The sequence below is a fragment of the Ranitomeya variabilis genome, chromosome 7, assembly GCF_051348905.1.
Source record: "Ranitomeya variabilis isolate aRanVar5 chromosome 7, aRanVar5.hap1, whole genome shotgun sequence".
In the NCBI taxonomy this organism is placed as follows: Eukaryota; Metazoa; Chordata; class Amphibia; order Anura; family Dendrobatidae; genus Ranitomeya; species Ranitomeya variabilis.
The window spans coordinates 45,088,725-45,104,075 of record NC_135238.1 but is presented as its reverse complement, the minus strand read 5'-3'; the positions used below and the strand labels follow the sequence as shown (position 1 = coordinate 45,104,075).

The 15,351-nt window shown below is 46.3% G+C and overlaps 1 protein-coding gene across 1 annotated transcript in view; it reads left to right on the top strand.

The window, feature by feature from the left end:
• Positions 1–15,351, top strand: part of LOC143786214 (piwi-like protein 1) — a 97,477-nt gene that overhangs the window by 62,923 nt on the left and 19,203 nt on the right. The window contains exons 5-11 of the mRNA XM_077275502.1: positions 245–365; positions 1,194–1,311; positions 2,016–2,130; positions 2,876–3,063; positions 3,159–3,231; positions 3,312–3,458; positions 9,169–9,234. Of these exons, the coding sequence (XP_077131617.1) occupies positions 245–365; positions 1,194–1,311; positions 2,016–2,130; positions 2,876–3,063; positions 3,159–3,231; positions 3,312–3,458; positions 9,169–9,234 (828 nt within the window). The remainder of the gene's footprint in view (positions 1–244; positions 366–1,193; positions 1,312–2,015; positions 2,131–2,875; positions 3,064–3,158; positions 3,232–3,311; positions 3,459–9,168; positions 9,235–15,351) is intronic.

Sequence of the window (15,351 nt, the reverse complement as noted above, 5' to 3'; positions counted from 1 at the left end):
TTCTCTTTGATTCGGCTCAAATATCCCCACTACATCTTGCAAGGAGCTGTGCTGTCCTGGCTGGGTGCACAGTTGCAACAGGAGCTGAAAATGAAGCGATAGAGCGAGTTTTTTAATTTTTTTTTTTTTTTTTTAAAGAATTTTGCTTATGGGTGATCTCCTTTTATTATTTGCTGGTAACTTGGACAAAGCTCTGATAACTGAGACGTTCATCATCCTGCTGTTTATTTTGCATCGCCCTCAGCAATACAATGAACAAGTGGAGGACATGAGCCAGCCGCTAATCGTGAACATCCCCCGGAGGCCCAAGCCGGGAGCCGAAAACGGAGCCATCGTACTGGTGCCAGAGTTATGTAACCTAACAGGTGAGCGCAGTCCCCGGCGGGTTACTAGCAGAGCTCGCTGACTACGCCACAGTTATCTCTGTGATTGTAAATGGTGGCTAAATAGCTATAGGGCTGGATTTGTGTCCAACATTCTTGGTCCAAGTGCTGACTGTTCTGTCTGCACTGGCCGTGGGCTTCCGGTCTTGGCCTCAGCTGAACGTAGACACATATAAGGTCTGGACATCGCAGGGTGTGCACCGACCAATAGTGTCATAGGTGTGAGAACAGCCTAAAGTAAAGCTCAAGAAGGTGATGGGAACGGTCGCAAATGCAATATTAATGCCTTCCCACAAATAGACGTCCTGGGAAGGGTCTTCACATGAGGAGGCAATGAGGAGCTGTGCTAGATTATATAGCCAGCATCTGTCTCTGACAGTCGTGGCCGTCCTGTTTGAGTTCCTGTTGTTGCTGTTAACCATTTAAATGCTGCTGTCAATCTCCGATAGCAGCATTAAACGGTGCGCATGCTCGTCCTCGATCCCTTTAGGTTCCTGCCGTGGAATTTTCACAATATGCTGCAGTACTGTGGTGTAGCACAAATGATTGGATGTTGAAGTCCCCGAATAAACTTCAAAATAATGTAGAAAATTAAAGGAAATAATAGAAATATATAAAGAATAAAAAATATTTTACCGTTTAAAAAAAAAAAAAAATTGATCTGCCCTGTCTGCTGTATGGCTGGTGTCTTGCAGATCGCTAGGGATCCCCTTCTGAAATGCGCCGGTCCCAGTAATGCCCCCCATGGCTCCTCACCAGGAGGCAGCTGCTCGTATTCTCATCTCTTACCGTTTCATCTTTATAACACAGGTCTGACCGACAGAATGAGAAACGACTTCAACGTCATGAAAGACCTGGCCGTTCACACTCGCTTACCACCAGACCAGAGGGAGCGACAAGTTGGGAAGTTCCTGAATTACATACACAAGTAAGTAGCCACGGTGGCTGGTAAGGGCCGTCTGCCTCTGACATGGGCCTTCTTTTGGGCAAGGTGAGTTTGGTTAGAAGCCATGTCTTGAGTTTGCTGTGATTTCAAAACTGGTTCCCCATCGAGGCTGTGAGTGCCTCAGTCATACCGAACAGTACGGAGGCTCCTGATAGCGGCCTCAGCTGTCAGTATGATTGGCGCATGACCGAACAGCTCACATAAGCTGGAATTTCTGAGATGTTGACCCTTCAGCCTGATTACAGCAGTAGATCGGAGACATTCCTCTATTGCTTTGCTCGCTACTTGACTACAAACACGAGGGATACCTTGCGTGATGAGATAAAAATAAGACCGCATAACAAGAGATGTCTGACCTCAGTTTGATGCTTACGTAACCCAATACACGTTTCGCCGTTGCTTCTTCCGGGGAACCACACCTCCAGAAGAAGCAGCGGCGAAACACATTCTGAGATGGTAAAGCCGTATACTGAGGTAAGGCAGCTCTTGTGGTCCCTATAGCTGCTGGATAGTCTCATCTGGATCCAATAGACGTAATGGCCACTTCTCCATTCCTGACAGTGGGGTCCTGTTCTAAAGATAGACACAGTGCCAATAGAGCACCAGCAAGACATTTATTGGGCTCCTTCCTTTCACCACCCAGTAGTGATGAATCCGGGGATTGTATATTTTTCTCCTGTCTTTAGGGACGAGAGCGTTCAGAAAGAGCTACGTGACTGGGGGCTGAATTTCGATACCGAACTCCTACAGTTCGAAGGGAGAATCGCACCTCCGGAAAAAATCCTGCAAAAAGACAGATCTGTGAGTATTTAGGTTGAGAGTGAACGCACCACAACACCTTCACATTCCCCCTAAACTATTTATTTATTTACCATATATTTTTTTTATTTTATTTTCATTTTCATAGGAGGGCTTGTATTTTGCAGGATGAGATGTAGTTTTGAAGGATAAAAATTAAATTACACTGAACGTGAATACAAGGAAAAAGGGTATAATTTCTACAGTGTCCGCAGTGTTATACAATGGCCTGGAAACAATTCTGCAGGTCCGTTCTTGTAAGGAAAATATAACACTAAGTGGTTTGGGGTTTGTTTGTTTTTTTAGACTTTTTCACCTTTTCTATTTTGTCTTTTATATTGATCCGAGTGATGACTTGATTTTTTTTTTTGCCCAATTAGCTGTGATATAAAATGCACGTTACATTTCAGGAGGCCTTTGTTTGAAATATTCAGTAGTTTTTTTGGGGGGTTTGGATAATATTCCAGGGCCCAATAGTGCTTTGTGGGGTCTTCTTGAGCTGCAGCCTGGATTCTTTCCTTCTTTTGACTCATTTTGCTCCTCTTTCAGAGGCTGTTTGGGAGTCCGACACAGACTGCCCCTGGCCATGCCTTCCCCACCAGCTTTCTTGTCTCAAAGCCAGGTTGACTCTTGGTTGCCCACTACTTTGCACAGACCTGGCATGTAACTCAGGCTGCTGAGAATCCGGGTGACAACATCCCGGAGATCCTGCACTGAGATGTAATTTGTGATTTCGGATTATTTGCAGGCAGAATATAATCCACAGTTTGCTGACTGGTCGCGAGAGTTGAGGGGTGCCGTCCTGATCAGCCCCCGAGATCTGAATAATTGGCTGCTCTTTTACACCCGGAGAAATTACGATGCGGCGAACGCTCTTCTGCAGAACTTGTTCAAGATCACACAGCAAATGCGCATCAAGATGAACCGGGCGGTTCTGTGAGGCTCGGGGGGGCTCTGCCGGGGGGGGGCTCAGCCGAGGGGCTCGCACAGTGCGGGTCTTACACCATACGTTTTGTTTGTCTTTTCTAAAGGGTTGAAGTCGAGGACACGGTGGGAGGATATTTACAGGCCTTCCAGCAGAACATTACAGACCACACCGAGATGGTGGGTAGCTATTGGACTGGGTGGAAACGTGACCAGCAAGAATGTCTGAAATGTCGCCATGATCTGTCTCTGCTCTCCAGGTGGTCTGTATCCTGTCCAGCATTAATAAGATGAAGTACGACGCCATCAAGAAGCACCTGTGCGTGGACTTCCCCATCCCCAGCCAGTGCGTCGTTGCCAGGACCTTGAGCAAACCCCAGACTGTCCTCTCCGTCTGCACCAAAATCGCCTGTTGTGAATTTGGATTCTGGGCTCCCCCGGTGGCTACTGGTGGAATTGAACTTGTGTCATCATCTGCTCTGTTCACCTGTTCCCATCATGATGTGGGAGTCGCTATATAACCATGCTTCTCTGTTAGTCTGATGCCGGTCAACAATGTTATCAGAAGCCTTCTGTGCATGTTCTTGCTCCTAGACAACTCCTAGATAAGTTGGACTTTCGTCCATGTTTGTTTTTGTATTTTTGGTTCCAGTTCACAGCTGTAGTTTCGTTACTGTGTCTGGAAAGCTCTTGTGATACAGAAATTGCCACTCTGGTGTTATGAGTTAATGCCAGAGTCTTAAAGGAATTTCTGGATGGTATTTTGATAGGGTTTTTCAGCTGACCATGAAAGTGTCCCTTCTGTCCTTCAACTATCTAGTAAGCGGACCTCAAATTTGCTAAACCTATTTTCATGCTACGTTTGTTGTTTCATCTTGATTCACCGCCAATATATGTGGGGGTCTTCTGTCTGCCTGTCGGGGAATTTCTCTAGAGGTGAGCAAGGACTGTATTTTCCTCTGCTTAGACTATTTAGTTCTCCGGCTGGCGCTGGGCATCTAGCGATCAACGTAGGCATGCTACCTGGCCACTTCTAGTTGTGTGATAGGTTTAGTTCATGGTCAGTTTAGTTCCCATCATCCAAGAGCTAGTTCTGATATATGCTGGGCTATGTCTCTTGCCATTGAGACCATGACAGTTTGACCGGCCCACTAAAGGGTTAAATCCTTGGCTGAGAAAGGAGAGAAAAGAGAAGCTGCTGAAATTTTTTTTTTTTTTTTTTTTCCTCTAGCTCTGAGTGTGCTCATAATTGAACCACCTGCCAGTCTGTCTATACTACAGCTTTCCTTTCTTTCTCTCCTTCTAAACCTTGAATGGCTCTGTGTTCATTTGTGTAAAATGGATCTTCAGGGTGTAGCTGCAGGTTTGAGTAATCTCGCCACGAAGGTACAAAATTTGCAAGATTTTGTTATTCATGCACCTATGTCTGAGCCGAGAGTTCCTTTGCCGGAATTTTTCTCGGGAAATAGATCTGGTTTTCAGAATTTTAGAAATAATTGCAAATTGTTTTTGTCCCTGAAGTCTCGCTCTGCCGGAGACCCTGCTCAGCAGGTCAGGATTGTTATTTCCTTGCTCCGGGGCGACCCTCAAGATTGGGCTTTTTCATTGAAGCCAGGGGATCCTGCGTTGCTCAATGTGGATGCGTTTTTTCTGGCCTTGGGGTTGCTTTATGAGGAACCTCATTTGGAGCTTCAGGCAGAAAAAACTTTGATGTCCCTGTTTCAGGGGCAAGATGAAGCAGAAATATACTGCCAAAGATTCCGTAAATGGTCTGTGCTTACTCAGTGGAATGAGTGCGCCCTGGCGGCGACTTTCAGAGAGGGCCTCTCTGATGCCATTAAGGATGTTATGGTGGGGTTCCCTGTGCCTGCGGGTCTGAATGAGTCCATGACAATGGCTATTCAGATCGATAGGCGTCTACGGGAGCGCAAACCTGTGCACCATTTGGCGGTGTCCACTGAGAAGACGTCAGAAAGTATGCAGTGTGATAGAATTCTGTCCAGAAGCGAGCGGCAGAATTTTAGACGGAAAAATGGGTTGTGTTTCTATTGTGGTGATTCTACTCATGTTATATCAGCATGCTCTAAGCGCACTAAGAAGCTTGACAAGTCTGTTTCCATTGGCACTTTACAGTCTAAGTTCATTCTATCTGTGACCCTGATTTGCTCTTTGTCATCCATGACAGCGGACGCCTATGTCGACTCTGGCGCCGCTTTGAGTCTTATGGATTGGTCCTTTGCCAAACGCTGTGGGTATGATTTAGAGCCTTTGGAAACTCCTATTCCTCTGAAGGGGATTGACTCCACCCCATTGGCTAGTAATAAACCACAATACTGGACACAAGTAACTATGCGGATTAATCCGGATCATCAGGAGATTATTCGCTTTCTGGTGCTGTATAATCTACATGATGTTTTGGTGCTGGGATTGCCATGGCTGCAATCTCATAACCCAGTCCTCGACTGGAGAGCTATGTCTGTAAAAAGCTGGGGATGTAAGGGGACTCATGGGGACGCACCTTTGGTTTCCATTTCATCATCTATTCCCTCTGAAATTCCTGAGTTCTTGTCTGACTATCCTGACGTCTTTGAAGAACCCAAGCTGGGTTCATTACCTCCGCACCGCGAGTGCGATTGTGCTATAGATTTAATCCCGGGTAGTAAATACCCTAAGGGTCGGTTATTTAATCTGTCTGTGCCTGAACATGCTGCTATGCGAGAATATATAAAGGAGTCCTTGGAAAAGGGACATATTCGTCCGTCGTCATCTCCCTTGGGAGCCGGGTTTTTCTTTGTGTCTAAAAAAGATGGTTCTTTGAGGCCATGTATTGATTATCGGCTTTTGAATAAAATCACGGTCAAATATCAATACCCGTTGCCGCTGCTGACTGATTTGTTTGCTCGCATAAAGGGGGCCAAGTGGTTCTCTAAGATTGATCTCCGTGGGGCGTATAATTTGGTGCGAATTAAGCAGGGGGATGAGTGGAAAACCGCATTTAATACGCCCGAGGGCCACTTTGAGTATTTGGTGATGCCTTTTGGTCTTTCTAATGCCCCTTCAGTCTTCCAATCCTTTATGCATGACATTTTCCGCAATTATTTGGATAAATTTATGATTGTGTATCTGGATGATATTCTGATTTTTTCGGATGACTGGGACTCTCATGTCCAGCAGGTCAGGAGGGTTTTTCAGGTTTTGCGGTCTAATTCTTTGTGTGTGAAGGGTTCTAAGTGCCTTTTTGGGGTTCAAAAGATTTCCTTCTTGGGATATATTTTTTCCCCCTCTTCCATTGAGATGGATCCTGTCAAGGTTCAGGCTATTTGTGATTGGACGCAGCCCTCTTCTCTTAAGAGTCTTCAGAAATTTTTGGGCTTTGCTAACTTTTATCGCCGATTTATTGCTGGTTTTTCGGATGTTGTTAAGCCATTGACCGATTTGACTAAGAAGGGTGCTGATGTTGCTGATTGGTCCCCTGATGCTGTGGAGGCCTTTCAGGAGCTTAAGCGCCGTTTTTCTTCTGCCCCTGTGTTGCGTCAGCCTGATGTTGCTCTGCCTTTTCAGGTTGAGGTTGACGCTTCTGAGATCGGAGCTGGGGCAGTGTTGTCGCAGAAAAGTTCCGACTGCTCCGTGATGAGGCCTTGTGCTTTTTTCTCCCGTAAATTTTCGCCCGCTGAGCGGAATTATGATGTTGGTAATCGGGAGCTTTTGGCCATGAAGTGGGCTTTTGAAGAGTGGCGCCACTGGCTTGAGGGGGCTAGACATCAAGTGGTGGTATTGACTGACCACAAAAATCTAATTTATCTTGAATCCGCCAGGCGCCTGAATCCTAGACAGGCGCGCTGGTCGTTGTTTTTCTCTCGGTTTGATTTTGTGGTGTCATACCTACCGGGCTCTAAGAATGTTAAAGCGGATGCCCTTTCTAGGAGTTTTGAGCCTGACTCGCCTGGTGACTCTGAGCCCACAGGTATCCTTAAAGATGGAGTGATTTTGTCAGCCGTTTCTCCAGACCTGCGGCGGGCCTTGCAGGAGTTTCAGGCGGATAGACCGGATCGTTGCCCACCTGGTAGACTGTTTGTTCCTGATGATTGGACCAGCAGAGTCATCTCTGAGGTTCATTCTTCTGCGTTGGCAGGTCATCCTGGAATCTTTGGTACCAGGGATTTGGTGGCAAGGTCCTTCTGGTGGCCTTCCCTGTCACGAGATGTGCGAGGCTTTGTGCAGTCTTGTGACGTTTGTGCTCGGGCCAAGCCTTGTTGTTCTCGGGCTAGTGGTTTGTTATTGCCCTTGCCTATTCCTAAGAGGCCTTGGACGCACATCTCGATGGATTTTATCTCGGATCTGCCTGTTTCTCAGAAGATGTCTGTCATCTGGGTAGTGTGTGACCGTTTCTCTAAGATGGTCCATTTGGTTCCCTTGCCCAAGTTGCCTTCTTCTTCCGAGTTGGTTCCTCTGTTTTTTCAAAATGTTGTTCGTTTACATGGTATTCCTGAGAATATCGTTTCTGACAGAGGAACCCAATTTGTGTCTAGATTTTGGCGGGCATTCTGTGCTAGGATGGGCATAGATTTGTCTTTTTCGTCTGCTTTCCATCCTCAGACTAATGGCCAGACCGAGCGGACTAATCAGACCCTGGAGACATATCTGAGATGTTTTGTGTCTGCGGATCAGGATGATTGGGTTGCTTTTTTGCCTTTGGCGGAGTTCGCCCTCAATAATCGGGCCAGCTCTGCCACTTTGGTGTCCCCGTTTTTCTGCAATTCGGGGTTTCATCCGCGATTTTCCTCCGGTCAGGTGGAATCTTCGGATTGTCCTGGTGTGGATGCTGTGGTGGAGAGATTGCATCAGATTTGGGGGCAGGTGATGGACAATTTGAAGTTGTCCCAGGAGAAGACTCAGCTTTTTGCCAACCGCCGTCGTCGTGTTGGTCCTCGGCTTGGTGTTGGGGATTTGGTGTGGTTGTCTTCTCGTTTTGTCCCTATGAGGGTCTCTTCTCCTAAGTTTAAGCCTCGGTTTATCGGCCCGTACAAGATATTGGAGATTCTTAACCCTGTGTCCTTCCGTTTGGACCTCCCTGCATCTTTTTCTATTCATAATGTTTTTCATCGGTCATTATTGCGCAGGTATGAGGTACCTATTGTGCCTTCCGTTGAGCCTCCTGCTCCGGTGTTGGTTGAGGGTGAGTTGGAGTACGTTGTGGAAAAAATCTTGGACTCCCGTGTTTCCAGACGGAGACTCCAGTATCTGGTCAAGTGGAAGGGATACGGCCAGGAGGATAATTCTTGGGTGACTGCCTCTGATGTTCATGCCTCTGATCTTGTTCGTGCCTTTCATAGGGCTCATCCTGATCGCCCTGGTGGGTCTGGTGAGGGTTCGGTGCCCCCTCCTTGAGGGGGGGGTACTGTTGTGAATTTGGATTCTGGGCTCCCCCGGTGGCTACTGGTGGAATTGAACTTGTGTCATCATCTGCTCTGTTCACCTGTTCCCATCATGATGTGGGAGTCGCTATATAACCATGCTTCTCTGTTAGTCTGATGCCGGTCAACAATGTTATCAGAAGCCTTCTGTGCATGTTCCTGCTCCTAGACAACTCCTAGATAAGTTGGACTTTCGTCCATGTTTGTTTTTGTATTTTTGGTTCCAGTTCACAGCTGTAGTTTCGTTACTGTGTCTGGAAAGCTCTTGTGATACAGAAATTGCCACTCTGGTGTTATGAGTTAATGCCAGAGTCTTAAAGGAATTTCTGGATGGTATTTTGATAGGGTTTTTCAGCTGACCATGAAAGTGTCCCTTCTGTCCTTCAACTATCTAGTAAGCGGACCTCAAATTTGCTAAACCTATTTTCATGCTACGTTTGTTGTTTCATCTTGATTCACCGCCAATATATGTGGGGGTCTTCTGTCTGCCTGTCGGGGAATTTCTCTAGAGGTGAGCAAGGACTGTATTTTCCTCTGCTTAGACTATTTAGTTCTCCGGCTGGCGCTGGGCATCTAGCGATCAATGTAGGCATGCTACCTGGCCACTTCTAGTTGTGTGATAGGTTTAGTTCATGGTCAGTTTAGTTCCCATCATCCAAGAGCTAGTTCTGATATATGCTGGGCTATGTCTCTTGCCATTGAGACCATGACAATCGCCTTACAGATGAACTGCAAGTTAGGAGGAGAGCTGTGGACAGTGGAGATGCCGGTACGTGTGTCCTTACACCTATACATGGCGAGAGGCTCGTCTCTCCCCCATGTGGCGAGGAGCAGTGAAACTTGACCCCTCCATGTGGCAATACCCATAATCCATGCACAGTAAAATCCAGTTGTCACCTATCCCTTCTCCGTGGTGTTGTTGAGGGAGGATCTGGAGTGACCCTTCATGGTTGACTCAGTGATTTTCAAATTGATCCACAGGGTGTTGCCGGCAACTGAGAATGACCAGATGGAGACATGTCTCTGTTTGGGGGGATCAATGTCAAATCCCAAGTTATACTTCAACCAATCAACATAAGAACACGCTCACAGTTTTCTTAACCTATAACGCTTCTTTCACACTAGCGTCGGTACTGGTCTGTCGCTAAGCGTCGGCGCGACGTACCGACGCACATTGTGAAAATTTGTCACGACGTGGGCAGCGGATGCAGTTTTTCAACGCATCCGCTGCCTATTCTAAAGTCTGGGGAGGAGGGGGCGGAGTTCCGGCTGCGCATGCGCGGTAGGAAATGGCGGATCCGACGTAAGAAAAAATGTTACATTGAACATTTTTTTCGTGCCGACGATCCGCCAAAACACGACGCATCCAGTGTGCGACGGATGGCCAGCCGTCGGCAATACAAGTCTATGGGCAAAAAATGCATCCTGCGGGCACATTTGCAGGATCCGTTTTTTCCCCAAAACGACGCATTGCGAAGGACGTCACACAACGCAAGCGTGAAAGTAGCCTAAGAATGCAGGAACAGCCTGTACGTCAAGGTCTCGTAGAAGAATACACCTTCACTCTCGTGCTCTTGTTCAAACTAGAACAATCAAGGTCTCATAACAACTATGAACTTTAGCCTAGTAACAGAATTTATCTCAAAACAGCAAAATGGAGTCGAAAAGCACAAAATGAAGCCTGCTTTAATTTTGATCTTGGTTTAACCCTTCACATTCCCCCCCCCCCCCTAGATAAATTTTGTTAACTAATATGCAGCATCAGAGGTACTATCCCAACCTATAAGCTTGAGGGGTACGGTCTTCACATGACCGGTGCCATGTTACCAGCCATGGCTGTTGCGGCGCACCCGTCCCCCCTGTATGCTACAATTTACGGATAACAATTTTTGATGACGGTGGAGGAGGTCTTTTGAAGATAGCCATACGCTTGGCTTCAGCATCTTCATCAGGTAACTTTGTGAAATTGGTGTAGAGAAGAGCAGGGGTGGCAACGCTTTTGGTATCATTAGTTGTTCTAGTGCAGAATTTCCTAATACATACAGAAATACACCAAAGAACAAAGCTTAGTATTACATACATAACAAGGATAAAGGCAGCGGTGTGTAACAAACTTTGCAAGATTCCAGCTATCCAGCCCCTAAGTCCCTTAAACCAATTGGCTGGATTAAGAAAGGAGAAGGTGTCTGCCCACCAACTGTCCTTATTACGGTCATTGTCTTTATCATATTGATCTCTGAGTCTTTGAATGTCTTCTAACTTTAACTTCATAGTGCTATTGGGATCTGTATGATGACCGCAAGCGGGTCCAATAACCAGACACATACCACCCTGTGCTGCTGTTAAGTAATCCAGTACTACAGTATGTTGATTAGTGACTATGATGAGTTGGTTTTGGACAGCAACAGTAGTATTAAGTATTATGCCCTTTATCTGCCACTAGTCTGTTTGACCAGCTTGCAGTGCGATGCATGGATCCACGTCGGTCTCCCTTCCAGCTTTACTGACATAGGAGTAATGAGGAGGACTTGGTAGGGACCGTCATACAAGGGTTCCAGTCCGTGTTTTCTGACATGCCTTTTCACGACCACAAAATCACCAGGCTTCAAGTTATAACAAATATCGGTTTCTGCTGAATCTGGAAGGGAAGAAGAAACTAGAGCATGGGTGTTAGCAAGATTTTTACTAAGCTGAATAACATATTGAACAGTACGGTCAGTTTCTTCTGATAACTGCTGAGACTGGAAATTTGCAACAGAGGACCTAGCACCAAACAGTATCTCATATGGGGACAGGCCATGTTTTGCCTTAGGGGTAGTACGAATGTGGTACAGTACAATGGGTTGGAGCTCTGGCCATGGAGCCGTAGTCTCCTGCATCATTTTGGTCAATTGTCCCTCCAGTGTGCCGTTCAGCCTCTCAACTTTCCCACTGGATTGTGGATGGTGCGGAGTATGGAGGGCTTCAGTGGATCCAAGCATTGTCAGAACCTCCTGATACACATGAGAAGAAAAGGCCGGGCCTTGGTCACTTTCAACGACTTCTTGAACACTATATCTGTATATAACTTCCATCACCAGTTTCTTTGCTGTAGTTTTTGCAGTCATGTTGGTAACGGAATGCTTCCGGCCAACTGGAGAACATGTAGACAACCACCAGACAATATTCATACCTTCCAGACTTAGACAACGTGATGTGGTCCACCTGGAGCCTTTGGAAAGGATAGTCGGGCTTAGCAAGATGCTTCGGGGGTACACGTTGAAGTTGACCAGGATTGCAGGTCTCACAGATATTACATACACGGTTGAGTGCTGTCAGGACTGTAGAAATACAGTTGTGGCCAAAAGTATTGACACCCCTGCAATTCTGTCAGATAATACTCAATTTATTCCTGAAAATGATTGCAATCACAAATTCTTTGGTATTATTATCTTCCTCTAATTTGTCTTAAATGAAAAAACACAAAAGAGAATGAAGCAAAAAGCAAAACATTGATCATTTCACACAAAACTCCAAAAATGGGCCAGACAAAAGTATTGGCACCCTCAGCCTAATACTTGGTTGCACAACCTTTAGCCAAAATAACTGCAACCAACCGCTTCCGGTAACTATCAATGAGTTTCTTACAATGCTCTGCTGGAATTTTAGACCGTTCTTCTTTGGCAAACTGCTCCAGGTCCCTGATATTTGAAGGGCGCCTTCTCCAAACTGCCATTTTTAGATCTCTCCACAGGTGTCCTATGGTATTCAGGTCTGGACTCATTGCTGGCCACCTTAGAAGTCTCCAGTGCTTTCTCTCAAACCATTTTCTAGTGCTTTTTGAAGTGTGTTTTGGGTCATTGTCCTGCTGGAAGACCCATGACCTCTGAGGATACCCAGCTTTCTCACACTGGGCCCTACATTATGCTGCAAAATTTGTTGGTAGTCTTCAGACTTCATAATGCCATGCACACGGTCAAGCAGTCCAGAGGCAGCAAAGCAACCCCAAAACATCAGGGAACCTCTGCCATGTTTGACTGTAGGGACCGTGTTCTTTTCTTTGAATGCCTCTTTTTCTCCTGTAAACTCTCCTGTAAAAAGCTCTACTTTTGTCTCATCTGACCAGAGAACATTCTTCCAAAACGTTTTAGGCTTTTTCAGGTAAGTTTTGGCCAACTCCAGCCTGGCTTTTTTATGTCTCGGGGTAAGAAGTGGGGTCTTCCTGGGTCTCCTACCATACAGTCCTTTTCATTCAGACGCCGATGGATAGTACGGGTTGACACTGTTGTACCCTCGGACTGCAGGGCAGCTTGAACTTGTTTGGATGTTAGTCGAGGTTCTTTATCCAACATCCGCACAATCTTGCGTTGAAATCTCTTGTCAATTTTTCTTTTCTGTCCACGTCTAGGGAGGTTAGCCACAGTGCCATGGGCTTTAAACTTCTTGATGACACTGCGCACGGTAGACACAGGAACATTCAGGTCTTTGGAGATGGACTTGTAGCCTTGAGATTGCTCATGCTTCCTCACAATTTGGTTTCTCAAGTCCTCAGACAGTTCTTTGGTCTTTCTTTTCTCCATGCTCAATGTGGTGCACACAAGGACACAGGACAGAGGTTGAGTCAACTTTAATCCATGTCAACTGGCTGCAAGTGTGATTTAGTTATTGCCAACACCTGTTAGGTGCCACAGGTAATTTACAGGTGCTGTTAATTACACTAATTAGAGAAGCATCACATGATTTTTGGAACAGTGCCAATACTTTTGTCCACCCCCTTTTTATGTTTGGTGTGGAATTATATCCAATTTGGCTTTAGGACAATTCTTGGTGTTTTTTCATTTAAGACAAATTAAATGAAGATAATAACAAAGAATTTGTGTTTGCAATCATTTTCAGGAAGAAACTGAGTATTATCTGACAGAACTGCAGGGGTGTCAGTATTTTTGGCCACAACTGTACCAGGGCTAGGGCCTGGTTTTTTCCTCAATGTGTGGGCCCATGTGCCCACGTGGCAATAGCAGGATACATCCGCTTAGTGGGACACACAAGTTGGTCCTTTTTCCAGAGACCATGTCCATACATGCTCCATCAGCCTTCCACTGCTTCACTTCTTCCTTTGGGGACATTCTCTGCATCGTCATTAAGCGGTCTTGTGGGGTCCGACAGAAAACCTCCATCTGTCATCGATCATCAGGTTCCTGTAGAGTCAGTGTTTCTTGTAACTGTTTACGCTGAGAGCATGTGGTCACCATAGTTGGTATGGTCGGTTCAACGGGTAGGAGAGCAGCAGCTTTTGCTTGCATATCCGCAAAGGCGTTGCCAACAGTCTGTGGACTGTTCCTAGGACCGTGCGCCTTAACTTTGATAATGGCTACCTGGGTAGGTAATTTGAATGAGTACATGAGGGTTTTAACAGCTTCAGCATTCTTCACTGGAGTCCTGGCGGTGGTAATAAACCCACGATTGGCCCATAGAGCTCCGAAATCATGAGCAATACCAAATACATACTGTGAGTCCGTGTATATATTAGCCCGCCTGTCTTTGGCCAGAACACATGCAGTAGACAGAGCCTGAAGTTCTGCTTCTTGTGCTGACTGTGAGGGAGGGAGTGCAGCTCCGTGCGCTACAGTGTCTTCCGTAGTAACAGCGTATCCGGTGTGGAATCTGCCAAACTCTTCAGCATATCTTGAACCATCCGTTTATAACACCAGATCAGGATTTGGAAGTGGATTTTGGAAGCTATCTCTTCAGTCAGGAGTTGGGAACAGTCATGTTGGAGGTAATCCTCATCACTGCCATCCTTCTTGGGGACCGGCAGTAAAGTAGCGGGGTTGATTGTAGTCAGGCAAAAGGAGTGAACACTGCAGCCGCAAGTGTCGTCGTACAGTCAAATGTTTTGGCTGTTGGAGTGTCAGTATTGCCGCAATATCATGTGGGGCAAAAATGTGCGTCTCATGTCCAAGAATTATGTCTGCAGTCTTGTCAAGCAACGAGTGAGTGGCGTGAACTGCCCTCATGCAACTTGGTGATGCACGGGCCACGGGGTCGAGGCGGGCTGAATAATAGCCCACAGGCCGTTGTCTATTGCCATGCGACTGTGTGAGTACCCCTGCTGCGTGTCCTTCATTCTCAGACACATACAAATGGAACGGTCGAGTATAGTCCGGGATGCCCAAGGCAGGGGCGGAAGCAATAAGCCGCTTTAATTCAGAGAAGGCACGATAAAGGCTTTCCATACAAACCGTTGATCTTTCCTTATAGTTCATATACCGTCTTTCAGGGCATTGTAGAAAGGTTGCATTATGCGGGATGCGTCCGGTATCCACTGACGACAATAAGTACATAGTCCAAGAAAATGCTGGAGTTCAGTCTCATCTTTTGGAAAAAGGAAGGGAGCTGACGGCTATTTTTCTTTCTTTTGTGAGGTGTCTGACACCCTGAAGGAGACAGTTACCCAAAAATATCACATGACCAAGGCAGAACTGAAGTTTCGAGGCCGAAACCCGACAGTTCAGATCTGCCAGATACTTGAGGAGGGGAACAGTGGCAGCAATGGCTTCCTGCTCTGTTCGTGCACACAACAAAACCTCATCCACATACTGGAGCAGCGTGACATAGCGATGGTCTAACTGCCAGGGTAAAAAACACTCGCCCATATTTTTTGCAAACTGATTGGGACTGTTTTGGGCCCCTTGTGGCATAACTGTCCACGTCAATTGTCGTCCCTGATAAGTGAATGCAAACAAACTGGCAGTCTGGGTGTAATGGAATGCTGAAGAAGGCATTGGCAAGGTCGATGACTGTGAACCAAGCAGCATTCTGAGGTATCTGGGACACAAGAGTATGTGGATTAGGCACCACCGGTGTTTACAGAACAGTAGCTGCATTAACTGCCCGTAGATCTTGT